The following is a 27,735-nucleotide window of genomic DNA, read 5'->3' as shown; positions in this document are numbered from 1 at the left end:
AGCACATAGCAAAGAGTTTAATCTACTATCAATAATATATTCTTATCCATTCCTTCCCAACTCTATGCATAGCGAGAATTTAATGCACTGAATCGTTTTTTTTATTTATATATTTTTGATTCACCTATTGGTGAAATAAAAAAGAGAGGTAACAAGTCAACTATTATCAAATTGTGTGAGGTATAAAATAATGTCAAAAAATTTGGTAACAAAAATGTAGGTGTCTCTTATAGGTGTGAAGTGTCAATCAACCAGGTGCTTCCCATACTGTTACACTCTTTGCTGTTTCACAAAATTGTCATCATGCTTTTACTTTACTCTCTGCTAAATCTCACTACTTCAATTTCTATAGTTCATCATCAAGATTGATTAAAGAGGTGTAGCAAATGGAGAAGCTGTACAAGGGTGATTTGATGGAGTTTTATAAAAGAGAAATTGGGTTTTCTAAGCCTAGAAATTTCTCTAGAAGAATTTCTGCTTCTGAGGTTTGAATTCTTTTTTTTTTTTACCTAATTTCTTGTAGCTAAATACATATTTCTTTGGATTTGTGATTTTGGGTCTGATTTACCCTTTTTGGGTTTGAACTTGTTGTGGGGTGTGAAAAAGTATGAATTTTGAGTAGTTTGGAGCCATTTTGTGATGAATTGTTAATGGCCTTGTAATGAATGGATAGAGTTTGATTAAATTTGTGGTCAAGGATCACTTGAACTGTACTGATGTACTACTCTATAACAACAACATGCATAGTATAATCTCACAAGTGGGTTTTGGGGAGAGTAGAGTAGAGTGTACGCGGACCTTACCACTATCTTGAGACGTGGGAGGTAGAGAGGTTGTTTCCGACTCGGTTAATGATGTACTACTCTCTCCTTCCCAATTTATGTGATGTGTTTGATTGGATATGAAGTTGAGAATGGAAATAAAAGGGTGGTTTTTGAAACTCGTGGATTAAAATAAGTCATAGATATTTGTGGGGTTATAATCTTATGAAGGTAAAGTAAGAAGTTTGGAATTAAAAAGGAAGGGAAAGAATGTCACGTGCTTTGAGGAAATAAAAAGTTATACATAGGATTATCGTAGCTGACTCAACTAGCTTGGATTGAGGCTAACTGATATAATCGTGTATCAATTTACTCAAGAAGCTCTTAAAAAGACAAGCACAGAGTTATTGTACCTGGTAAGATGTGGTCATTTTGTGGATGCTTAAAGTCTAACAATCATGATAGAAGGGCACTATCAGCGTGAATACAAAATAGTTGTAAATAATAACAAGAAAATGATGTAGGAAAGCATAAAGGGTCGTATTGATGACAGTGATAAGCTTTGTTAGGTATTAAGCCTTTAGACTTAATACAATAGTAGATTGCTACCCTCTCCGTTTCAATTTATGTGAACCTATTTGATTGGGCATGGAGTTCAAGAAAGAAATGAAGACTTATGAAACTTGTGGTACTAAACAAGTCAATTCTTTTGAAACTTGTAGTCTAAACCTACGATACTATTTGTGTGGCTCTAAAAGCTTCTCATTTGGGAAGGGGTCATTTTTTTAGGTAAAGACTGAAAAGGAAGTAGGTTCAAGCAAAATGGAACGGAAGGAGTAGTAATAAGTCTGAGAAGTAGTAAACAGATAGCATGCAATGAAGTTAAGTATTAGCTGGATGTGAGTGAATCCGATTCATTGTCTTGATAATTGGCAACTACTCTTTGATACGTAGGAAATGGTTGCTAGAATCTTAGAGTTTGTTGTGGGATGCGGTGTCGTTGCCGTTATACTTGAGCTGATCCAAAATGGACTATGCAAAAGATGTACGATGATCGTAAGTGAGGTACATCCGTTGAGTGATAGTTATGGGCTTGCGGAGGGGGTATTAGTCTACGGATGGAATTAAGTTCCATCAGTTTATTGGCACATATCATATGCCAAGATTAATAAATAATGATGCCTTTTGCACCCACGGATGTGGTCTAGTAGTCAATGGAATAGATTGAGAATCACGAGGTCTTAGATTCAAATCCCAGATTCCTAGTAGTGGCAAAAACACTAGGTGGTTTTTTCCAATCTGTCCAACCGTTGGTTGACAGAGTCACCCCAATACCTGTGCTGGTGGGAGGTAGCATGTACCTCATGGAATTAGTCGAGGCGGGCGCAAGTTGGTATAGACATGATTATTAAAATAATAATTAAGTTAAATAAATAATTACGAATTTCACATTGTGTAATGGTCAAGTTTCTTTGCTACTTAATTTTCTTTCTAAGTAACACTTTAGTGTGCACAATTTCATTTAAAGTAAAGGTAGTTCAATCTATGTAGGAAATTTGTTCGGTAAATAATGATACTATTTATCTTCAAATAATGTGATTTTTTTTTTTCAAAATGTATGAAGATAAATAAATAATGATGTCTTTCATATTCTGTGATGGTTAATATGCTAATAGTATCTGCTGCTACTTATTTTCCTTAGTCATACTTTAGTATGCAGATGTTTCCACACAAGGTGTGACGGTAATTAAAAATCTACGTGGAGTTCTATTTTTCTATATCTAAGATGTTTGACAATTCATGTACCCTAGAATTGTAGAAGCTGATATATTATGAGCTGTTGAAGTTTGCTTTTAGTTGCTGCAGTAACTTTTAGCAAAATAAGTTATTTAGTTTGAATAAATTTGAATTTTGAATTTTAGTTAGGTTGTTTTAGTTGTTGAGATATTTTAGGATTTTTAAATTTTAAATTATGCAGATTATGTGTTTTATGTTGGCTATTTAAAGCCTCTTAATGCTTAATAAAATTATTGAAAGATATTAAAAGTCATTTCAATCCATTGAGAAACATTTTTAATCTTTTTGTGCTGCCCCATTTTTAAAAAACACCAACATGAGCCACTGAAAGCATTCCTTTTGTGATCTTGTGGGGCAGGCTATGGTCAAGCGTCTTGANTGGCCTGTGAGAATAAAGTCATATTTTGAAACCTATGTGATATGTGATGTTGTGATAGAAGAAAAACCCTTACAACCTCTCTCTGCAAATCATACAAAAGTTCAGATTAAAGCACTTTCAAAAAAACTTCTACACAAGACAATATCATCGCATGTGTTTTTGAAGAACAAAATCAAAAAAAGAAAAAGAAAAAAGAAGAAATTTTGCAAGTTCAATAACAATGAAAAAAATCCAGCATCAACTACCAAAGCAAAAATTGAGGAGGAACATTTTTTTCAATTGCAGTAACTAAAGCAAAGGAGGAGTGTTGAAGTTTGCTTTTAGTTACTGCAGTAACTTTTAGCAAAATAAGTTATTTAGTTTGAATAAATTTGAATTTTGAATTTTAGTTAGGTTGTTTTAGTTGTTGAGATATTTTAGGATTTTTAAATTTTAAATTATGCAGATTATGTGTTTTATGTTGGCTATTTAAAGCCTCTAAATGCTTAATAAAATTATTGAAAGCTATTAAAAGTCATTTCAATCCATGGAGAAACATTTTTAATCTTTTTGTGCTGCCCCATTTTTAAAAAACACCAACATGAGCCACTGAAAGCATTCCTTTTGTGATCTTGTGGGGCAGGCTATGGTCAAGCGTCTTGATTTATATGGCAAGTTAACCGGTCATGAAGGATGTGTAAACACGATAGACTTCAATGCCACTGGTGATGTTCTTGTCTCGGGCTCTGATGACAGAAGAGTAATACTATGGGACTGGGCAACGTCAACCTCAAAATTTTCTTATCCATCAGGTCACATGGACAATATTTTCCAGACCAAGTTCATGCCCTTCACGGATGATCGTAAAATAATAACTGCATCTGCTGATGGCCAGGTGATGTTCTCCCGTCCTATGCGCTATAATATGTGGAATATAGGAGACAAAAGATGTAGAGCAAATGTTTTATTGAAGAGGTCTACTGTCTGTTGCTGCCATGATTTCTACCTAATGGGGGAGTTCTCTTGTTGATAATATAACCAAATTCATGGTCTTAATAACAAAGAACTTGTAGCGAGTGTCAATAAATTGTGGACTTGAATAAAAAAGGAAGGGTCCTGTCATATTGTGGAAGAGGTCATGCATTTTAAAGATATTCAATAGTTACCTACTGGATTCCTTATGGCATCCTCTGTGCTTCTTTTGACTATCCTCTCAACTACATAAACTATGATTTGTGCACTCTGTTCCGAACACTTGGTTGTTTATAATTTTATTTCATTAATATCAGTATTAGTTGATCTGCTCCCTTAACATAGTAACTTCTTTGAATAGTTCTGGCATTAGTCTTTATGTGACATTTTCTTTTGTCCTCGTATTAATTTATAACCATATTTTATCTGCATATATACGTGTACATCCATCTGTAGTTTCTGTATTATTAATCAATAGCTTAGACCTCTTGATTTGGTAGTTGAGAGTTATCTAACTTAGTGCCCGTTTGGATTGACTTATTTTAGGTGCTTTTAAGCCAAAATAGCTTTTAAGCAGTTTTGAAGTGTTTGGGTAAAGTTAAAAAGTGCTTATAAGCACTTATTTTAAAGCCAAAATCCATTTTGGCTTATAAGTCATAAGCTAAAAGCCAATCCAAACAGGCCCTTATTCTTCCATAATACTAGTAGTTGTAGTATTATTCTTGTACTTGTTTGTTCTTCGATTTCTGGTACTGTCTATTGTTTCTTTTACTTCGATTTTTGTTACTATTTGTTGTTTCTTGTACTTAGATTATAGTATTATTATGTTGTAGTAATTGTTCCTTTCTTCAGAATGCTTTGTCATGCTATCTTTAGTATTTTGTCGTGGCTTCTTCACTTTTGTTATTTCTTTTCCCCAACTGCTTTGATATGCCTGTCCTTGAGCTGAGAGGTAGTGGTAAGACCTGCGTATACACTACCCTTCCCATTCCTTAGACCCCACTTGTGGGATTGCACTGGGTATGTTGTTGTTGTAGTTGGCCCGCACTCTCTATTCTGTGGATACACTATTCCTTCCAGCTATGGTATGGGGAAGGGGAGATGAAATCTGCTCATTGATTTTATATTAGATGAGCAGCCGTACTATGATTGTTTGGGAGACTTAGACCTGCCGAGTTTGCCGCTTGATACTCCTAATTTGTCAAAGGCCAAAGAAGATGATTGTGGCTCTGACTCGTATTTGCTTATTTTTGATGTATTGCAAACACTGCTGCAGGTGAGGCTTGGTTTAGTGCTGGAGAATGGTCGGGTAGAAACAAAAAAAGTAGGTAAGCACCAAGGTCGTGTACATAAGCTTGCTGTTGAACCAGGAAGTCCCTACATACTTTATAGCTGCGGTGAAGATGGTTTTGTTCAACACGTAGGTTGCCACGTGCAGTACCTTGTTACATTGTTCTCTTTCCCCATGTTAATTTTCCATGACTTGCATTATTTTGCAGTATGATCTGCGAAGTAATTCTTCCTCAAAGCTTTTTCGGTGCTCTTCATTCACGGAAAACAATAAGCAGTCGGGCAGCATAAGGTTGAATGGCATAGTGATAGACCCAAGAAATCCAAATTATTTTGCTGTAGGAGGTTCCGATGAATATGCCCGTGTATATGACATCAGAATGTACCAGCTGGATGCAAGAACCAGTTCTGATAGGCCAATCGACACATTTTGTCCCCATCACCTGATTAAGACACACGATGTTCACATCACAGCACTGGCTTACTCAAACACAAGTGAATTGCTGGTCTCATACAACGACGAACTGATATACTTGTTTCAGAAGAACATGGGGTTGGGTCCAGTTCCTTTGTCGTTGCAAGGTGAAGATTTGAACAAGCTAGAAAAGCCACAAGTTTATTCAGGGCATAGAAATTCACAAACAGTTAAAGGAGTGAGTTTCTTTGGTCCCACTGACGAATATGTGCTGACCGGGTCTGATTGTGGGCATATATTTATCTGGAAGAAAAAGGACGCCAAGCTTGTCCGCGTGATGGTTGGTGATCGACACATTGTAAATCAGCTGAAACCCCATCCTTGTATCCCTGTTCTTGCTACATGTGGAATTGAGAAGACCATAAAGCTTTGGGCTCCAACATCTAAGGATGTTACTCCTTTGCCTCCTGATGTTCAAGAGGTGCAAATCTTAGTAGTTCACTTGGAAATTTTCATGTTTGAATATCTATAGTTAAGGTTTGTTCATGTCATCTATAGGGGCAGAGCCAAGTAAGGCCGAGGGGGTTCGGAAAATTACATTGTTTATACATGGTTAAATTTTCTTTTCATGTAGATATAATAGATGTTGAACCCCCTTTGGCGTCTTCCTTTGCTTACTTCTTCATACTTTCAACCCCTCTAGTAAAACTCTTGGCTTTGCCACTGGTTGTCTAATATCTGACCGACTCTTACAATTTCATTGCTTTGTCTTGATGTGAGCAGATAATGGAAGCTAATAGGCGTGGTCGAGAGGACCATTCACGGGTAACACTCACCCCGGACATGATAATGCATGTTTTACGTCTGCACAGGAGGCAAGCACTGGCTTATATTGAGAGACGAGAGAATTTGGGTTATGTCGACAGTGATGATGATGATGATGACGGAGGAGGAGGCGCTTACGTGTTGGGGTTTTCAGATGGTGAGGAGGGGGAAAATTCTGAATGCAGCATTAGCTAGTCATCATACTTCTCTTACCTGCCAGCGCGATTTTCTTCGTTCACTTTGTACCACTTTGCTGAGGCCTTGTTTACATGATGGTGCTAGCTTCCAATTCTCAACAAACATGGTTAATAAGGTGAGTGGTGTCATCTGTAGCCACTTACCAAATTGAATAGTTCAATATGTAAATTCTTCTATCCTATATGCTGACATGTAAGAAGTAATGGTTTAATCTTTTTGATAATTTGTTCCCTTTTCTGTGAACTTCATTATAATGATGTTTTCTAACTAACGCTAAGTGTTTAGTTACCATGCCCCAAAAGCCCCATGTCTTTCTTGGTTGGATAAATGAACCCAAAGTTAGATTAGCGGAATGCAACTTCTTGACCGATGAGCTTAATATGAGCTTCGAGAAAAGCGTGCAAAGCACACTAACCTAAGTCAATGGACTTTTTATGGGGATTCATAATGTAACCAAATATAAACCAATTTTTTTGTTCTACTACAATATGTAGTATATTTTTTCCCTCTTCATCTATGGTTTCTATTGTTTGACATAGTTTTGATTAACGAGAGTCTTGGTGTAGTTGATCTTAGGCTGGTGGTGTGGAGACATATCTTGGAGTGCAAGTTTAGTGACTTAATACATGAGGTTAGCTTGGCATGAAAGTGAGATTGGATACACCAATCATCCCTAAGAGAGGAAGAATCAAGTATTTTAGGTCTTTAACTAATAAATCCAAGAAAATGGATATATCAATGATGATGTCACACATCGTATTGGTGCAAGATGGATGGAATGGAGACTCGACTATGAAGTCTTGTACGATAAGATTGTACTACCAAAACTTAAAGGTAAATTTTACAAAGCAACGCATAGACCAAGTATGTTGTGTGGAACAAAGTATTGGCCAGTTAAAAACTCTCATATTCAGAAAACAAAAATTTCAAAAATAAGAGTATTGAGATGGATGTGTGGGTATATATATTGAGAAAGATTAGATTAAACAAACAAAGAAATTTGGGACACGTTAGAGTGACCTCTGTAGTGTGAACAAGATAAGAGAAAGGAGACTGAGATGATTTAAAATGTGAAGAGAAGATGCATTAATGTCCCAATATAATAAGGTGTAAGAGTTTGACAGTAATAATATAAGTAGAAGTAGAAATAGGCCAAATCAGATACATGGAATAGTCTGACCAGATACATGACAGAACCATCTCACATACACGGAATGAAAAATAGTACAAAATTGAAGGAGAATTCTTATTAATTCCAATAAAATACATAGATAAAAATGCAACAAATCTTGCAAACTACACCCTTTTCACATTACATATTTGTTCCCTTTAAAAAGAAAGGAATAATTAAGGAAATAGTAAACATAATCAAAGACAATATAACATACATCTAAAACTATTAAACCCATATACCACCCAAGACACATTAAAAGAAAAACTAACCACCACACATCTTTGTCCATAAATATATTCTCAACATTAAGAGCTTGTACACAACCTAAAACTGTGAATGCTGTTGAATAATAAACAGAAATAATGACTGTACAATACTTGATTGGCAAAGCAATGTAGAAATCATCAGAATCAAATTTTGAGAGTAGTACTGATAACACAGTTCCCATTGTGAAGACTGAATCATAAAGTGCTGCACCTATGAAAAACATCAACATCCACAACTCTGAATATTGTGGTTTTGATAAGAGAATAGGTAGTCCAGATTTGTCATCAAAGCCTCCTGGGATTGTAAAAACCGCGGCGAAGTTGATTGTGCATAGAAGTGTTGATAGAATGAGAGCTGGATTTGCTAAATCTTTGATTGCTTTCTCTGCTTCTATGCATACATTTGAATGATTTTGATCAAATAGCTCTTTTGGAGTCATGTTGTCATCATCCTTTATTGTCCATAAACGTGGATGAACACAATATTTTACACGCTTCACAAAAAATATTATTCATTGTAAGCCAATATAACAATAAAGATTAAGCGATTCTGGATGTAATGACATTAATGATATTTTTGCGGCATAGATAAATCTATTGCCACTAAATGTAATTTCTAGTTATAGTGAGCTAAGTGACGATGAAGGTGTAATTTGTCTGATTTTGACTTGGCATGAGAAGTTTAAGAAAGTAGAGAAGAGTTTTGAATGTTATGGTTATAAATTAAACATATGTAGAATGTATAACATGCATGTCATTTAATCGTGTGGTGTTAAATATGTCTAGTTGGAAATAAAAAGTTGTCAAAAAAGGAAAGTAAGACAAAAAAATTGAAACAGAGTGAGTAAATTTTAGGCATAATACATGATGTTCTTTTAACTTGGCTTCAACTGATAACCATAGTTAAGATGTGTTTTGATATTAATTCAGATAGAAAAGTCACAAGTATGAAACTCGAAAAATCGAACCTTCATATGCTAAGAGCAAGTTAGAAAATACCTTAAACCATAGTACACCCCATGCCATGAGTATCAATGTTTTATAACCCCTTGTTGTTTTTTCAATTGGTGGTTCCTCTGTAGAAAATTTGAATGGTGATCCAACACTTGCTGCAAAATGCAATATGGTCTTTCCATGATGATCAATATCAACAAGCAACCTATCTATGTGTGATACATTTTTCATAATGTAATCAAATATGACCCTATTTTTTTGTTGTACTACAATATGTAGTATATTTTTTCCCTCTTCATCTATGGTTTCTATTGTTTGAGGGTAATTTTGTATAATTTCAATGATTAACTCATTTATACCAAGTTTTGTTGCTTGTATTAGTGGATTTTCCACACAATTATTTGCATAGAAATTCCAATCTTCTTCCTTAATCAATATTCTTGCTAATGTTAATGCAAGAATATGCTTTTGCTTTTCATCATCCATTACTCCCAACCATGCATTACCTACAAAAGCCAATGGTCAAAAACATATATCAATATATATTATTACGCAGGAATTAGTAATACAGAAATTATAATTCGAAAATTAAAAGTCCAGAAAAAACCTTCAGGATGCCATACATTTATATAGCGGCACTTATATTATAAGTAAAAATTAATTGTCACAATTTTTTTAATTGTTGTAATGTACCATCTTTGTATGTAGTTTATACATGGAGATACCTTACCTAGTAGGAAATTAACAAATGAAGATCTTTTTCTTTTAATAAGAACATGACCAATAGTAGTAGTCTGTGGATCCTCCAAGTTGTAATTAGGTTTTGACTCTTCGTACATTGTTGGTATGCCTGTTCCATTCTCAAGTCAAATGATGTCACATATATTGAGACGGATAGCGTAATAGTTATGAAAAAGTACTTACAGGAATAAATAAAGGTTTCAAGGGCTTGCATAGGAAGAAAAGGGGCAGTCCCCATTTGTTGGAGTGCATAAATGGATCCACTCTTAAAAGACAAATGCTTTGTGGCCAATATATTTAATGCACTCCAACCCTTTTTGTCATGTTTACTTGCTAATTCTGGATACATTTTCAACAATTGTATTGCAAAGTCTGGTCCTCATGCAAAATAAAATCATAGGTTAAAAATTATCTTTACACGGTATAGAGCTAGATTCATGAAGTTAAACTAAAATAGTATATCACTTACAATAACACTCGTGAGTTACGGCTGCATGAAGTACGGTGCTTCGATCGTTCCTCGTCATAGTAAATTCATCGCACATATTATTATCCGCTAGAAAAGCAAACACTTCTTTTTCTCCATGTGCAGCCGCAACATAAATTGGTGTCTCTCCCTTACTGTTCCTCTTGAATAAAATTTCACCATACAAACTCACCATCACCTTCACAATTTCTAATCGTCCGAACCTAGCAGCTTCGTGCAAAGCCGTATTTCCATCTTTATTTTGAATCTTTAAATCTTGACCACTTATTGGTCGTTCCTCGATAAGCAATTTTAGCGCACTCACATTTCCATGAATGGCGATAAAATGGAGAATCGTGTCACCACGATTATCGATTGGGGAAACAACTTCTTCTCTCCAAAAATCGCGTAAAAGTTCGATCGATTTTGGATCGTTACACTTAGTTGCAGTGTAAGCTGCAGATTCACGATGACTTACTGAATTGGTGCGATTTCGTCCCATTATAGCTAACTTGCTAGTAGTAAAAAAATTTAAAGAGGAATAAATAAGATGGTGTATTTGGGTTAAACATAAATAAGTAGTCATTATGGAATAAAATATTAATTATTTTACAAGTAACATTCAGAATATTATTTGCTTTAAATATTAATATCTTCTAATTGAAATTTGGAACAACATTAAGTGTAGTGCAAGACGACTCCCTCCGTGTGATACGCATGGTCGGCTGACTCGTGTTTCAATTTACGTGACATATATAATATTTTAAAAGTTAATTAAATTTTAAATATTTATGTCTTTCAACTATTTTAAATATTTATGTTTTTCAACTATTTTAAATTGTTAACTATTGTAATTAGAGTGTTTTTTCGTCATTTTCAAATAATATATGTTACTATTTTTCTTTTTTCAATTTATGTGACACTAATAAAATTTTGAGAGTCAATCATTTTTTTATGTCTTTACAAATATTTTAAGTTGTTTATTATTGTGAGTTTTTGGCACAAGTTTTTTTTATATTGAATGAACTAAGTCTATTTTTCACATCAAATAGATTTGAATTCATTTCAAGGTGTCTACTACAAAATGCATTCATCTTGTAAGGAGATTGGTGGAACAATATAGGAATTAGGAGAGAAAAAGATACTTATATATGATGTTCATTAACTTAGAGATACACTGAAGAAAACACACTAGATCATGACAGATAGATCTCAAATACATAAAAATAACATTCTGATCAGATACATAATAGAAAACAACTCATATATATTTAATAAAAAATATAGATACATTTTATAAATAAATCAGATACATAGAATAATCTAACCATTATATATATATATATGAAAGAACCATAACATTTACTCTGAATGAAAAATAGTACATATCATCTCATTGCAAAGCTTTTCTATACTCTTCTTAGTCTTTCCTCACACTTCACAGAAAAACAATACATTAATTCTTTTACAAGCAAGATTCAGAATATATTTGCTTTAAATATTAATATCTTATCTTTGAAATTTAGAATAAATATTAAAGTATGGTGCAAGACAACTCCCTCCGTGTGATAGACTTGTCCTCCTAGCAGTAGCAGAGCCAGAATTTTCAATAAGGTGTTCAGAAATAAATATACGAAATAGTCAAAAGGGATTTGACATTTACTATATATACCTAAAAAATTATTTTAACCATGTATAAATAATATAATTTTCCATCCGAGGTTCGGATGAATCCTAAGGTGGCTCCGCCACTACCTGCTATAGGGGAGCCACTAAGGCCCCTCAATATTAAAATTCCCCGCAAGTTGAGTTTAGAGAGGCTAGGCTGATTTAACTGTATCTTATTATCAGAAAGACTATTTTCGATAAACTCTAAAAATATTTATTTTATATATTAATTACATATAAAATATTGTTTTTATAAAAGATATTAAATTTTGCACCTCTTTTAATTAATATGTGATCAAGTTTATTTACTTAAATAACGAAAATTTTATCAAAAATATGTAATACTAGCTAAGGAGCCTGTGCCAGCCTAGACCCAATAAATGTTATATTATTTTTTGGGAAAATTTTCAAAATAACAATATTTTAATTTTTAGTGGGACTCCTTAACAATAGTTTTACTATTTATTTAAAATGACAATATTTTAGTTTGTTAAGAGATGAGTTATGTATTTATTTTAGTTTGATTAATTTGAAAGAATACAAATAATTAATAACAAAATAGATAAAATCATGAAACAGAAAATTCAAAAAGGAAAAAAAGATTTTAAATATAAATCAATTACGTTTTGAAAGAGCATATGTTGCCATTTTTTCTTTCGAGCGTTTTTTTTGCCTTGTTCTTAAGAATTCCTAAAAAATAATTGCAAAAAATAGTTTTGTCTTCCGAATCATTCAATTCATAATTTTCAAAGCTTCTTCGAGTTGAATTCGCCATATTCTTGAAACGGAGGTTTTCAAAATTCACGACTATAATTTCGTCAGTTTCATTGAATTCAAGAAATTTCGACATCAGGTATTTTTATTTTTGTCGATTATTTTATTTGTTTGGATGATATATTCGTATATCTCGACTATAATAGTGGGTTGATTTTTTTCGAAATCGGTGAAATTTTTGTATGATTTGATATTTTTAGCTTTTTTTGGATGTTTTGTATCCAAGCTATGATGTAGAACGATTGAAAGTGCTTGACTTTTTTTAGTTTCGTAGCTGTTTTCTTTTTATTTGAATGCATAGAATATTTTTGTATCAATAATTTCGTCAGTTTCATTGAATTCAAGAAATTTTGACATCAGGTATTTTTGTTTCAGTCGATTATTTTATTTGTTTGGATGATATATTCATATATCTCGACTATAATAGTGGGTTGATTTTTTTCTAATGAAATCGGTGAAATCTTTGTATGGTTTGATATTTTTAGTTTTTTTTGGATGTTTTGTATCCAAATTATGATGTAGAACGATTGAAAGTTCTTGATTTTTTTAGTTTCGTAGATGTTTTCTTTTTATTTGAATGCATACAATATTTTTGTATCCCATTTCTTAATGTAAACAGTAACAATATGAGATTTTCGTATCCCCTTTTTTTTTTTGGATATTTTGTATCAAATTATGATGTAGAACGAATAAAATTGTTTGTTTTTTTAGTTTGGAAGCTGTTTTTTTACGATATTTTGTATCCCATTAAGTTAATGTAAATAATAATAATAATATAGGGATAGAGTCATAAAAATTGTGATATACTGAACAGAGTACAACTAGGGATTAAAAATCATAAAGTAATTAAGAATTGTATACCAATATTTGTTGCCTTGTAGTAAGTTCTAGATACAATTAAATATTAGATTCAATTTATTGTAGTCGAGCNCATTAAGTTAATGTAAATAATAACAATAATATAGGGATAGAGTCATAAAAATTGTGATATGCTGAACAGAGTACAACTAGGGATTAAAAATCATAAAGTAATTAAGAATTGTATACCAATATTTGTTGCCTTGTAGTAAGTTCTAGATACAATTAAATATTGGATTCAATTTATTGTAGTCGAGCTAAAAGGTGAAATCTTTGTATGTAAATACAAATCAGTATGTATTGAGTGCGTGTTCTATATTTTTTCTTTATGAAGCTAGCTACCTGGAAGGCCATCCAAGAAGTATCGTGACAAGGCGTACATCGAGCTATATGGGAAGAAGAACAAGAATTCTTGCAGTATTTGTGGGTTTAAGGGGCACAATAGGCGTTCATGTAGGAATGGACCGCGTATTGTTTAGTTAATGATGCTTGAATTTTATATCTTATTAGAGTGAAATTGTTTCCCAATTTCTAATGCCCTCTGTTTTATATATTTACTTGTTTGGAATTCTTTGAATATGTGTTCAACCGAAATGTATTCATATTCATGTTATGAATTTATTTTATTTTCGTGTATTTAACGTGTAATTACTTTAAAGTGTAATTGAAAAATTATATGAGTCACAAATTTAAATTATATGAAAAATAGAATACAATCTATATACCTAAAGATATATATAACTTAAAATACAAAAAAATGTTGGTATAGAATTATAATGAATACAACTCTTTTGGCATTCTAGTTTAAGGGAAAAAAAATATATAAATACAAATTAGTAGTAAAATAAAATGACATTGAAAATACATTTTTGGTGAAAACATAAAACATAGAATAAGTTGTATTCAAACTAAATTGTATTTATATTTCAATATCCAGTCTTGTTATATTATTATTATTTCACTTTAAAATTGTAGTTACTATTTCTCTGGATCAGTTTATATTCCAAAAATCAGGATGTATTTCAATATCAGTTTGTATTTCAAAAATCAGGATGTATTTCAATATCATTTTGTATTCCAAACGCTAAATAAATACCAAATAAGTTTGTATTTCCCTTCTAATAATGTATTCATCACAATTTTATATATTATGTTTTCATCAAACTTATATTGCTTTAACAAAATAAAATACAAAAATATGTCTTCCTAATATAGTTATAATTAAAACTGCAGAGAGAATACACATGAATACAAAAAATGTCTTACTAATACAGTTATGATTAAAATACAAAAAATGTCTTACTTATAATACAATCAAACGAGGGAAATTCCCCAAAATTTTGAATATTATTTGGTATACCTCTAGTTATTCTTCCGTCATTGTAGTCAATCAAATGTTTTCCCCAAAATCTAAAACCCTAAAAGCAAACTTCAATATTATCAAATATAAATGTACTAAAAATCAAACAAAATAAACATATAAATGAATTTTTAGATTCTACTAAATTTGAAAAATTAAAACAAAATCACAAAAAAAATTAATTTTTTTTAAAAGACTAAAATTCTGAAATACATAAGTATTTGATGAATATCTAAACAAAATCACATAAAAATAAAAATAAAAGTGACTGAAAATCCGTGATATATACAATCCGGAATATACACCATAATCGGTAATTTTAAGAAGCAAATTGAAATAAATCTCAGTAAATAATGGAAATTACCTTTGCCAATCGAGAAATTTCTTGAATTAATATAGATATTTTGTTTAACAATCGAGAAATTTCTTGAATTATTGGTTTAGAATTTGGTCCAATTGTTTTGATAAATAAAAGGAAATTTAAATAATAAAATTTGAATACAAATTATTTCCTAAAATATTGCCATTCTGACATTTTAAATAAATATTTTAAAGTGTTGTTGTTTTAACTAATTATATTAGTTATTATGACTTGATTGCTAATTTTTCCTTATTTTTTTGTCTCAATTATATGAGACTGTTGGAATTCGGAAAGGTATTCAAATTTTTATATGATTTTTTAATGTTTTAAGTTGTTAGTTGTTGTAATTTCTATTACTTTTTCCATAATTTTCAAATAAGATATATTACTTTTTATGTGTCAATTTACGTGGCACATATAAAATATCAAAAGAACCAATTTTTTATGTCTTTCAAATATTTTTAGTTGTTAATTATTGTAACTTGAGTGTTTTTTTGGTCATTTTCAAATGACATATGTGACTACTTCTTTCCCAATTTATGTGGCACTAATAGCATTTTGAGAGTCATTTGAATATTTTGTCTGTTTAAATATTTTATGTTGTTCATTATCGTGAGTTTTTTCCACAAGTTTTTTTTGTTTATTTTTAGAATAATGGTGTCTATTTTTCACATTAGAATATATTTGAATTATTTTTCCAAAAATATATGGAGGCATTGACAATTAATTATTATTGGAACAAATTTAAGATTATTATTAGATTAAGAGAATTTATAAAAATGTTAACTTGTAAAGGCTAGTGTGATCAAACTAAGTCGCACTATAAAAGTGTGAAAGAGACTGGTTTAGATAAATTGAGGAGGAGTGTGTCTATTTTTGAGAAACGGTTCGAATTCATGTCAAGATCATGTTCTATAATAAAAAATATTCCATCTTGGTACTTGTTAGGAGACATTCATCTTGTAATTAAGGAGACTGGTAAAGTAATATAGAGAGAGGAAGAAAGAGTTATATATAATGTTCATTAACTTAGAGAGCACTTATATGACAAACGTCCTAAGAAAAATTCTATGAAGATATTTGGAGATAAGAAATGTACATGTGGCATACATTAAGACCATTAAAGGCATAAATATTGATGACGAGACCCAAATAATTAAAGACAATAATTGGTTGAGACTTATAGAAATTCCAAGTAGTGGTCGGGTTGCACTAGGGAGTAGGAATCTACCCATAATTTATTTTTATTTGTCTTGGTGATCGATGAAATAATGCAACATTATATTCAACGAAAGGTGTTATGAAGTCATGGTGCGTAGGTTATTTGGAGGTGATATACTTTTAATTAATGAAACTTATGATGAAGTTAGCACTAAATTGAAGGTGTGAAGATAAATCTTAGAGTCTAAATTAGGATTCAGGTCAAGCATGAAATAACAAGGGTATAAATAGACTAATATTTTGTTTTAATGAAACATATATTTACTCTAACTCATATAACTTGAACCTTTTCCTTTAAATATTATTTCTGTCAGGATTCTATAAATCTTTTTGTTGAATTAGAGTTTACATATAATGTAAAATATTAGTATATATATATACCACGTTTCCATAGGGCTGGGCAACGATTTTTGGAGCTCATTTAAGAAAAGGGTTTTTTTGCCTGGCCTAAATAAGCCTGCCGATTTGTGGGGTTTGAGAAATATGGATAAGGTCGGCCTGTGGGCCAAATAAAAATTAATTAAAAATAAAAAATAAAATAGAGTATTAAAATTAACAGTCTAAACTCAAAATCAGTTTAAAATTTGAAATATTACAATTTAAATACAAATTATGTTTATAAAATACGTATTACGTAATATAAAAATACCCTAAAATTTCTAGGAATCACTACATAGGCCGTAGCCTATGGAATATTGNGAAGTATTTTGTTTTAATGTAACATATATTTACTCTAACTCATATAACTTGAACATTTTCCTTTAAATATTATTTCTGTCAGGATTCTATAAATCTTTTTGTTGAATTAAAGTTCACATATAATGTAAAATACTAATGTGTATATATATATATATATATACCACGTTTCCATAAGGCTGGGCAACGATTTTTGGAGCTCATTTAAGAAAAGAGTTTTTTTGCCTGGCCTAAATAAGCCTACCGATTTGTGGGGCTTGAGAAATATGGATAGGGTCGACCTGTGGGCCAAATAAAAATTAATTAAAAAATAAAATAGAGTATTAAAATTAACAGTCTAAACTCAAAATCAGTTTAAAGTTTGAAATATTACAATTTAAATACAAATTATGTTTATAAAATACTTATTACGTAATATAAAAATACCCTAAAATTTCTAGGAATCACTACATAGGCCGTAGCCTATGGAATATTGTCATAGTTTTTGTGTTTTATATGATCATTGGAAAACAATTAGGTTTATATTTTTATTTAGCTATTTATGTTTTTACTTGAAATCAAACTTAATAAATATTATAAAGATAATTTTATTTGTGGATTTGATTAACAAGTAGTAACACTAACACCATGTAATATTATCTTGTCGATATTTATGATAATATTTTTAAATTATAATTTAATTTAAAAAAGTATAAAAAAATATATTTTTACTAAAAGAGGGCTAGCCCGGCAAGCCCGTAGCCCACATTCTTATGGGCTGGGTCGACCATTTACTGGCCCACACCAAAAATGGGCAAGCCCGGATGGGGTGGGCCAGCCATATTGACAGCTCTCAACTTGTCTGGAGTCCAACGGCTCTCTAAGGCTTCGATGTACTAGTACCTGCCACCAAAACATCGTGAAGGATTCAGTGAACGTCTTGAAACTTAGTAATACAAGACAATTTACTGAATGGTTGTTGGCTCTACCGGAGGAGAATTGAAAAGACCATAAAGCTTTGGGCTCCAACATCTAAGGATGTTACTCCTTTTGCCTCCTGATGTTCAAGAGGTGCAAATCTTAGTAGTTCTCTTAGAAATTTTCATGTCTGAATATCTATAGTTAAGGTTTGTTCATGTTGTCTATAGGGGCGGAGCCAATTAAGGTCAAGGGGGTTCGGAAAATTACATTGTTTATACATAGTTAAATTTTCTTTTCATGTAGATATAATAGATGTTCAACCCCCTTTGGCGTCATCTTTTGCTTACTTCTTTGACCGACTCTTACAATTTCATTGCTTTGTCTTGATGTGAGCAGATAATGGAAGCTCATAGGCGTAGTCGAGAGGACCATTCACAGGTAACACTCACCCCGGACATGATAATGCATGTTTTACGTCTGCACAGGAGGCAAGCACTGGCTTATATTGAGAGACGAGAGAATTTGGGTGATGTCGACAGTGATGATGATGATGATGATGACGGAGGAGGAGGCGCTTACGTGTTGGGATTTTCAGATGGTGAGGAGGGGGAAAATTCTTAATGCAGCATTAGCTAGTCATCATACTCTTATTACCCACCAGTGCGATTTTCTTCGTTCACCTTGTGCCCCTTTGCTGAGGCCATTTTTACACGATGGTGCTTGCTTCCAATTCTCAACAAATATGGTTAATAAGGTGAGTGGTGTTATCTGTAGCCACTTACCAAATTGAATAGTTCAATATGTAAATTCTTCTATCCTATATGCTGACATGTAAGAAGTAATGGTTTAATCTTTTTGACAATTTGTTCCCTTTTCTTTGAACTTCATTATCTGGTGTCAATTTAACTTCAAAGCTACTATATAATGATGTGTTCTAACTAACACCAAGTGTTTAGTTACCACGCCCCAAAAGCCCCATGTCTTTCTTGGTTGGATAAACGAACCCGAAGTTAGATTAGCGGAATGCAACTTCTTGACCGATGAGCTTCAATGTGAGCTTCGAGAAAAGCGTGCAAAGCACACTAACCTAACTCAATGATGGACTTTTTATGGGGATTCAAGTTTGCGAAATGCTTGATCATTTTTACTGAAGAGTAAAACTCAACTGGCTTTTGACACAGGTGCGAAGCAAGTCTATACGGAAATGGACTTTGATATAGCCATAATTTCTTGATCAAACTTGAACAAAGTTTTCGTATAAATCAAACCTGATCAAGAGACGACGAAACCTTCAATATTATAATCACCTTTTAATATCGAGTTACTTCAGAATAACCTAATGCAACTCATGTATCATATAAATTTTAACAGAAGAAATAGTAATAATTCACATTACATGTTTGTTCCCTTTTATAAAGAAGGGATAAACTAAGGAAATAATACATTACATAATCAAAGACAATATAACATATATCTAAGATTATTAAAACCACATACAACCCTTGACATAATAAAAGTAAAAGTAGCCACCATACACCTTTGTCCATAAATATATTCTCAACATTAAGAGTTTGAACACAACCTAAAACTGTGAATGTTGTTGGAGTGACCTCTGTAGTGTGAACAAGATAAGAGAAGGGAGACTGAGATGATCTAGAAATGTGAAGAGAAGATGTATTAATGTCCCAAAATAATAAGGAGGCGTAAGAGGTTGACAGTAATAAATACAAGTAGAAGTAGAAATTCGTCAAATCAAATACATGGAATAGTTTGACCAGATACTACATATCGTCTCATTACAAATAATTAATCAAACCTAATTTTAAGAGATGTGTGTATCTGATAACATCTTCATTAATATATGGTACAAAATTGAAGGAGAATAATTCTTATTAATTCCAATAAAATACATAGATAAAAATGCAACAAATATTGCAAACTACACCCTTTTCACATTACATATTTGTTCCCTTTGAAAAGAAAGGAATAATTAAGGAAATAGTAAACATAATCAAAGACATTATAACATATATCTTCTTCACACTACAATTGGAGTGACCTCTGTACTGTGAAGAAGATAAGAGAAGTGAGACTGAGATGATTTAGAAATATGAAGAGAAGATGCATTAATGTCCCAATATAATAAGGAGGTGTAAGAGGTTGACAGTAATAAATATAAGTAAAAGTAGAAATAGGCCAGACCAGATACATGACAGAACCATCTCAACGGAATGAAAAATACTACAAAATTGAAGGAGAATTCTTATTATTCCAACAAAATACATAGATAAAAATGCAACAAATATTGCAAACTACACCCTTTTCACATTACATATTTGTTCCCTTTGAAAAGAAAGGAATAATTAAGGAAATAGTAAACATAATCAAAGACATTATAACATATATCTAAGACTATTAAACCCATATACCACCCAAGACACATTAAAAGAAAAACTAACCACCACACATCTTTGTCCATAAAAATATTCTCAACATTAAGAGCTTGTACACAACCTAAAACTGTGAATGCTGTTGAATAATAAACAGAAATAATGATTGTACAAAACTTGATTGGCAAAGCAATGTAGAAATCATCAGAATCAAATTTTGAGAGTAGTACTGATAACACAGTTCCCATTGTGAAGACTGAATCATAAAGTGCTGCACCTATGAAAAACATCAACATCCATAACTCTGAATATTGTGGTTTTGATAAGAGAATAGGTAGTCCAGATTTGTCATCAAAGCCTCCTGGGATTGTGAAAACCGCGGCGAAGTTGATTGTGCATAGAAGTGTTGATAGAATGAGAGCTGGATTTGCTAAATCTTTGATTGCTTTCTCTGCTTCTATGCATACATTTGAATGATTTTGATCAAATAGCTCTTTTGGAGTCATGTTTTCATCATCCTTCATTGTCCATAAACGTGGATGAACACAATATTTTACACGCTTCACAAAAAAATTATTCATTATACTCTGGATGTAATGACATTAATGATATTTTTACGGCAAAGATAAATCCATTGCCACTAAATGTAATTTCTAGTTGTAGTGAGCAAAGTGATGATGAAGGTGTAATTTGCCTGATTTTGACTTGGCATGAGAAGTTTAAGAAAGTAGAGAAGAGTTTTGAATGTCATGGTTATAAACTAAACATATGTAAAATGTAATAACATGCATGTCATTTAATCTTGTAGTCTTGAATATGGCAGATGGAAAGTTGGAATTAAAAAGTTGTCAAAAAAGGAAAGTAAGACAAACAAATTGACACAAAGTGAGTATATTTTAGGCATTATATACATAAATATGTCCTTTTAACTTGACTTTAACTGACATCTATGTCCTCCAACTTTAGGTGTGCACAAATAGACATGTAAACTTGTATAAAAAGGAACAAGCATCATATGGCATAATACATGTATAACGCCACAAATGGCATAATACTGTCATGTAGGATGCCACGTAGGAGAAATGTGTTATTTGTTTAATTTTATACAAGTTTAAGTATCTACTTTTGCACACTCAAAGTTGGAGGGCATAGAAGTCTGTTGAAGTCAAGTTAAAAGGCATATTTATGTATTATGCCTATATTTTATCATTCAATTATATATAAGATCAAGACTTAATAATCAGAAACACACCTAATGTATCTCGATTTAACGAATTTCATACTTGAACTATCAAGAGTGTGAGTTTTCTACTTGAACTATCACCAATTTATTATCAGAACATATCTCAATATGCAACTATCAATTGTTCACTTTTTCTACCTAAACTATGTTGATATATCATGTAGAAAAAGTAAACAATTGATAGTTAAGATGTGTTTTGATATTAATTCAGATAGAAAAGTCACAAGTATGAAACTCGAAAAATCGAACGTTCATGCTAAGAGCAAGTTAGAAAATACCTTAAACCATAGTACACCCCATGCCATGAGTATCACTGTTTTATAACCCCTTGTTGTTTTTTCAATTGGTGGTTCCTCTGTAGAAAATTTGAATGGTGATCCAACACTTGCTGCAAAATGCAATATGGTCTTTCCATGATGATCAATATCAACAAGCAACCTATCTATGTGTGATACATTTTTCATAATGTAATCAAATATGAACCTATTTTTTTGTTCTACTACAATATGTAGTATATTTTTTCCCTCTTCATCTATGGTTTCTATTGTTTGAGGGTAATTTTGTATAATTTCAATGATTAACTCATTTATACCAAGTTTTGTTGCTTGTATTAGTGGATTTTCGACACAATTATTTGCATAGAAATTCCAATCTTCTTCCTTAACCAATATTCTTGCTAATGTTAATGCAAGAATATGCTTTTGCTTTTCATCATCCATTACTCCCAACCATGCATTACCTACAAAGCCAATGGTCAAAAACATATCTCAATATATTATTACACAGGAATTAGTAATATAGAAATTGTAATTCGGGAATTAATAGTCCAGAAAAAACCTTCAGGACGCCAGACATTTATATAGCGGCACTTATATTATAAGTAAAAAATAATTGTCACAATTTTTTTTATTTGTTGTAATGTACCATCCTTGCATGTAGTTTTCATGGAGATACCTTACCTAGTAGGAAATTAACAAATGAAGATCTTTTTCTTTTAATGAGAACATGATCAATAGTAGTAGTATGTGGATCCTCCAAGTTGTAATTAGGTTTTGACTCTTCATACATTGCTGGTATGCCTGTTCCATTATCAAAAGAAGAAACAAATTAATTTATATAGTTTAACTTATAGTCTGTTTGATCAAATTTTCAAAAATATATTTTTAAAAACACTTCTCAAAAGTCTCTTATTTCTTTCTCAAGTCAAATGATGTCACGTATATCGAAATGGATAACGTAATAGTTATGAAAATGTACTTATAGAAATATATAAAATAATGTCACATATATCGAGACAGATAGCGTAATAATTATGAAAAAAATACTTACAGAAATATATAAAGGTTTCAAGGGTTTGCATAGGAAGAAAAGGGGCAGTCCCCATTTGTTCGAGTGCATAAATGGATCCACTCTTAAAAGACAAATGCTTTGTGGCCAATATATTTAATGCACTCCAACCCTTTTTGTCCTGTTTTCTTGCTAATTCTGGATACATTTTCAACAATTGTATTGCAAAGTCTGGTCCTCATGCAAAATAAAATCATAGGTTAAAAATTATCTTTACACGGTATCAGAGCTAGAGTTATGAAGTTAAACTTAAATAGTATATCACTTACAGTAACACTCGTGAGCTACGGCTGCATGAAGTACGTTGCTTCCATCGTTCCTTGTCATAGTAAATTCATCGCACAAATTATTATCCGCTAGAAAAGTAAACACTTCTTTTTCTCCATGCGCAGCCGCAACATAAATTGGTGTCTCTCCCTTACTATTCCTCTCGAATAAAATTTCGCTATCCAAACTCACCATCACCTTCACAATTTCTAATCGTCCGAACCTAGCAGCTTCGTGCAAAGCCGTGTTTCCATCTTTATTTTGAATCTTTAAATCTTGACCGCTTATTGGTCGTTCCTCGATAAGTAATTTTAGCGCACTCACATTGCCATGAATGGCGATAAAATGGAGAATCGTGTCACCACGATTATCGATTGGGGAAACAACTTCTTCTCTCCAAAAATCGCGTAAAAGTTCAATCGATTTTGGGTCGTTACACTTAGTTGCAGTGTAAGCTGCAGATTCACGATGACTTATTGAATTGGTGCGATTTCTTCCCATTATAGCTAACTTGCTAGTAGTAAAAAAAATTAACGAGTAATAAATAAAATAGAATATTTGGGTTAAACATAAATAAGTAGTCATTATGGAATAAAATTTTAATTATTTTACAAGTAACATACAGAATATTATTTGCTTAAAATATTAATATCTTCTAATTGAAATTTGGAACAACATTAAGTGTAGTGCAAGACGATTCCCTCCCTGTGATAAACATGGACGACCATGTTTCAATTTACGTGACATATATAAAATTTAAAAGTTAATTAAATTTTTATGTCTTTTAACTATTTTTAATTATTAATTATTGTAATTATAGTATTTTTTCTTCATTTTCAAATAATACATGTTACTATTTTTTTTTCTCCAATTTGTGCGACTAATAAAATTTTGAGAGAATCATTTTTTTATGTCTTTTCAAATATGTTAAGTTATTTATTATTGTGAGTTTTTGTCACAAGTTTTTTTTATATTGAATGAACTAAGTCTATTTTTCACATCAAAATAGATTTGAATTCATTTCAAGGTGTCTATTACAAAATGCACTCATCTTGTAAGGAGGTTGGTAGAGCAATATAGAGAGAAACTTACATATGATGTTCATTAACTTAGAGATACACCGAATGAAACACACTAAATCATGATAGATAGATCATGACAGAAAGATCTCAGATACATGATAGAAAACAACTCATATATATTTAATAAAAAATACATATACATTTAATAAATAAATCAGATACATGAAATAATCTGACCAGATACATATGTGACATCACCATCTCACATACACTAAATGAAAAATACTACATACCATCTCATTACAAAGCTTTTCTATACTCTTTTGTCTTTCCTCACTCTTCACAGAAAAACAATACATTAATTATTTTACAAGCAAGATTCAGAATATTATTTGCTTTAAATATTAATATCTTATCTTTGAAATTTGGAATAAATATTAAAGTATAGTGCAAGCCAACTCCCTCCGGCTGAGACAATGAGGAAAAACATTTATGATACTAACAATTTTAGGGTCATTTTTAACATATGCATGATACGGCATGCTATAATAAAAAAAAGATTGATGGAGGTTCATAAGAAATGAGCCGAAGGTACTCCATTAGAATTTAGTTAATTATGTTCTTGTATGGACGTGATGTTCCACTTTACTTGGGAGTGTTGTTGTTCGAGGCTTTTTGGTCTCTTCTTTAATGTCTGATGTAGTTCTTTATAAGTTCTTGGAATTTCGAAAATTTAATTACTTTTGACACACTATTTTCCATGGATTTTTGCTTACACTTCTTTTTTATACTTAAAATCTCTCTATGAATCATATTTTTTGTATAACAAAAACGAAAATTTAAAAATATTGCCTTTAAGATTTTAGAGCAACGCTTTGCCTTAAGATAAAACGTGCTTAACAATGTAGTGTATGTATCAAAAATACGAATATTACCAAATGATCATATGTAATCTTAATAAAATAGTTCAATCCCGTGCGAAGTACGGATAATTTACCTAGTTCTTATTAATTCCAACAAAATACATAAATAAAAATGTAACAAATCTTGCAAACTACACCCTTTTCACATTACATATTTGTTCCCTTTAAAAAGAAAGGAATATTTTATGAAATAGTAGACATAATCAAAGACAATATAACATACATCTAAAACTATTAAACCCATATACCACCCAAGACACATTGAAAGAAAAACTAACCACCACACATCTTTGTCCACAAAAATATTCTGAACATTAAGAGCTTGTACACAACCTAAAACTGTGAATGCTGTTGAATAATAAACAGAAATAATGATTGTACAATACTTGATTGGCAAAGCAATGTAGAAATCATCAGATTCAAATTTTGAGAGTAGTACTGATATCACAGTTCCCATTGTGAAGACTGAATCATAAAGTGCTGCACCTATGAAAAACATCAACATCCATAACTCTGAATATTGTGGTTTTGATAAGAGAATAGGTAGTCCAGATTTGTCATCAAAGCCTCCTGGGATTGTGAAAACCGCGGCGAAGTTGATTGTGCATAGAAGTGTTGATAGAATGAGAGCTGGATTTCCTAAATCTTTGATTGATTTCTCTGCTTCTACACATACATTTGAATGATTTTGATCAAATAGCTCTTTTGGAGTCATGTTTTTATCATCCTTCATTGCCCATAATCGTGGATGAACACAATATTTTACACGCTTCACAAAAAATATTATTCATTGTAAGCCACTATAACCATAAAGATTTAGCGATTCTAGATGTAATGACATTACTGATAGTTTTGTGGCAAAGATTAATCTATTGCCACTAAATGTAATTTCTAGTTGTAGTGAGCTAAGTGATGATGAAGGTGTAATTTGTTTGATTTTGACTTGGCATGAGAAGTTTAAGAAAGTAGAGAAGATTTTTGAATGTTATGATTATAAACTAAACATATGTAGAATGTAATAACATGCATGTCATTTAATCGTATGGTCTTAAATATGTCACATGAAAAATTGGAATTAAAAAGTTGTCAAAAAAGGAAAGTAAGACAAACAAATTAGAACAACGTGAGTATATTTTAGGTATAATACATACATATGTCCTTTTACCTTGACTTCAACTGATATCCATGTCCTTCAACTTTAGGTGTGTGCAAGTAGAGACTTAAACTTGTATAAAATGGAACAAGTAGATACACACATCCTACGTAGCATAATACATGTATGACGTCACATATGACATAATATTGTCATGTAGGATGCCACGTAGCACGAATGTGTTTATTTGTTTAATTTTATACAAGTTTAAGTGTTTGCTTTTGCACATTCAAAGTTGAAGGGCATAGAAGTCTGTTGAAGACAAGCTAAAAGGCATATTTATGTATTATGTCTATATTTTATCATACAATTATATGTAAGAGCAAGACTTAACAATTAGAAACACACCTAATGTATCTTGATTTATCGAATTTCATACTTGAACTACTACCAATTTATTATCAGAACATATCTCAATATGTAACCTTCAATTGTTCACTTTTTCTACCTGAACTATGTTGATATATCAGGTAGAAAAAGTAAACAATTGATAGTTAAAATGTGTTTCGATACTAATTCAGATGGAAAACTCACAAGTATGAAACTCGAAAAATCGAACCTTCATGCTAAGAGCAAGTTAGAAAATACCTTAAACCATAATACACCCCATGCCATGAGTATCAATGTTTTATAACCCCTTGCTGTTTTTTCAATTGGTGGTTCCTCTGTAGAAAATTTGAATGGTGATCCAACACTTGCTGCAAAATGCAATATGGTCTTTCCATGATGATCAATATCAACAAGCAACCTATCTATGTGTGATACATTTTTCATAATGTAATCAAATATGATCCTATTTTTTCTTTCTACTACAATATGTAGTATATTTTTTCCCTCTATCTATGGTTTCCACTGTTTGAGGGTAATTTTGTATAATTTCAATGATTAACTCATTTATACCAAGTTTTGTTGCTTGTATTAGTGGATTTTCCACACAATTATTTGCATAGAAATTCCAATCTTCTTCCTTAATCAATATTCTTGCTAATGTTAATGCAAGAATATGTTTTTGCTTTTCATCATCCATTACTCCCAACCATGCATTACCTACAAAAGCCAATGGTCAAAAACATATCTCAATATATTATTACGCAGGAATTAGTAATACAAGAAATTGTAATTCGTGAATTAATAGTGAAAGATATAGAAGTTTGATTATTACTAAACTCCTTGATCTTCTTTAATACAGGGATATTTTTTGTCATATAGTTACTCCCTTCGTTTCACAAAGAATGACCTGGTTCGACTTGGCACGGAGTTTAAGTAAATAAAGAAGACTTTTGAATCTTGTGGTCCTAAATTAAAGTTATGTCAAATGTACAAAATTGCCCTTAA

The 27,735-nt window shown here is 31.6% G+C and overlaps 2 protein-coding genes across 4 annotated transcripts; one reads left to right on the top strand and one right to left on the bottom strand.

The window, feature by feature from the left end:
• The first annotated feature begins 210 nt into the window (after window positions 1–210).
• LOC125844166 (uncharacterized) lies at window positions 211–18,937 on the top strand. 3 transcript variants are annotated; one of them, XR_007444113.1, is made up of 6 exons: window positions 211–485; window positions 3,560–3,811; window positions 5,165–5,308; window positions 5,388–6,074; window positions 6,374–6,731; window positions 18,810–18,937. XR_007444113.1 is itself a non-coding variant. In XM_049523427.1 (5 exons), exons 1-5 carry the CDS (start codon window positions 387–389, stop codon window positions 6,611–6,613), a joined length of 1,419 nt encoding a protein of 472 aa, XP_049379384.1. In that variant the 5' UTR covers window positions 211–386; the 3' UTR covers window positions 6,614–6,839. The 3 variants fall into 3 exon arrangements, 2 of the variants coding, with proteins under 2 accessions (XP_049379384.1, XP_049379383.1); XM_049523427.1 differs by lacking the exon at window positions 18,810–18,937 and having other exon boundaries at window positions 6,377–6,839; XM_049523426.1 differs by lacking the exon at window positions 18,810–18,937 and having other exon boundaries at window positions 6,374–6,839.
• Window positions 7,911–25,962, bottom strand: LOC125844438 (uncharacterized). Its single transcript, XM_049523753.1, has 6 exons — window positions 25,526–25,962; window positions 23,305–23,816; window positions 23,018–23,206; window positions 22,648–22,767; window positions 9,056–9,516; window positions 7,911–8,550 (listed from the first exon to the last, which is right to left on the bottom strand). Exons 1-6 carry the CDS (start codon window positions 25,960–25,962, stop codon window positions 7,924–7,926), a joined length of 2,346 nt encoding a protein of 781 aa, XP_049379710.1. The 3' UTR covers window positions 7,911–7,923.
• Between the last annotated feature and the right edge of the window lie 1,773 nt (window positions 25,963–27,735).

Source organism: Solanum stenotomum, chromosome 11 (genome assembly GCF_019186545.1).
Source record: "Solanum stenotomum isolate F172 chromosome 11, ASM1918654v1, whole genome shotgun sequence".
NCBI lineage: Eukaryota > Viridiplantae > Streptophyta > Magnoliopsida > Solanales > Solanaceae > Solanum > Solanum stenotomum.
This window is presented reverse-complemented; position numbering and strand designations above follow the sequence as displayed.

What these genes read in the sequence shown, in the direction of transcription:
- LOC125844166 (XM_049523426.1), top strand. Translation starts at nt 387, where the DNA reads ATGGAGAAGCTGTACAAGGGTGATTTGATGGAGTTTTATAAAAGAGAA. An exon ending in AAGATGGTTTTGTTCAACAC is followed by an intron (nt 5,309 to 5,387) that starts GTAGGTTGCCAC and finishes ATTATTTTGCAG; the next exon opens with TATGATCTGCGAAGTAATTC. An exon ending in TGCCTCCTGATGTTCAAGAG is followed by an intron (nt 6,075 to 6,373) that starts GTGCAAATCTTA and finishes TCTTGATGTGAG; the next exon opens with CAGATAATGGAAGCTAATAG.
- LOC125844438 (XM_049523753.1), bottom strand. Translation starts at nt 25,962, where the DNA reads ATGACTCCAAAAGAGCTATTTGATCAAAATCATTCAAATGTATGTGTA. An exon ending in GTGGACAAAGATGTGTGGTG is followed by an intron (nt 23,817 to 25,525) that starts GTTAGTTTTTCT and finishes TTTTACTACTAG; the next exon opens with CAAGTTAGCTATAATGGGAA. An exon ending in TGAAACCTTTATATATTTCT is followed by an intron (nt 22,768 to 23,017) that starts GTAAGTATTTTT and finishes ATAATGGAACAG; the next exon opens with GCATACCAGCAATGTATGAA.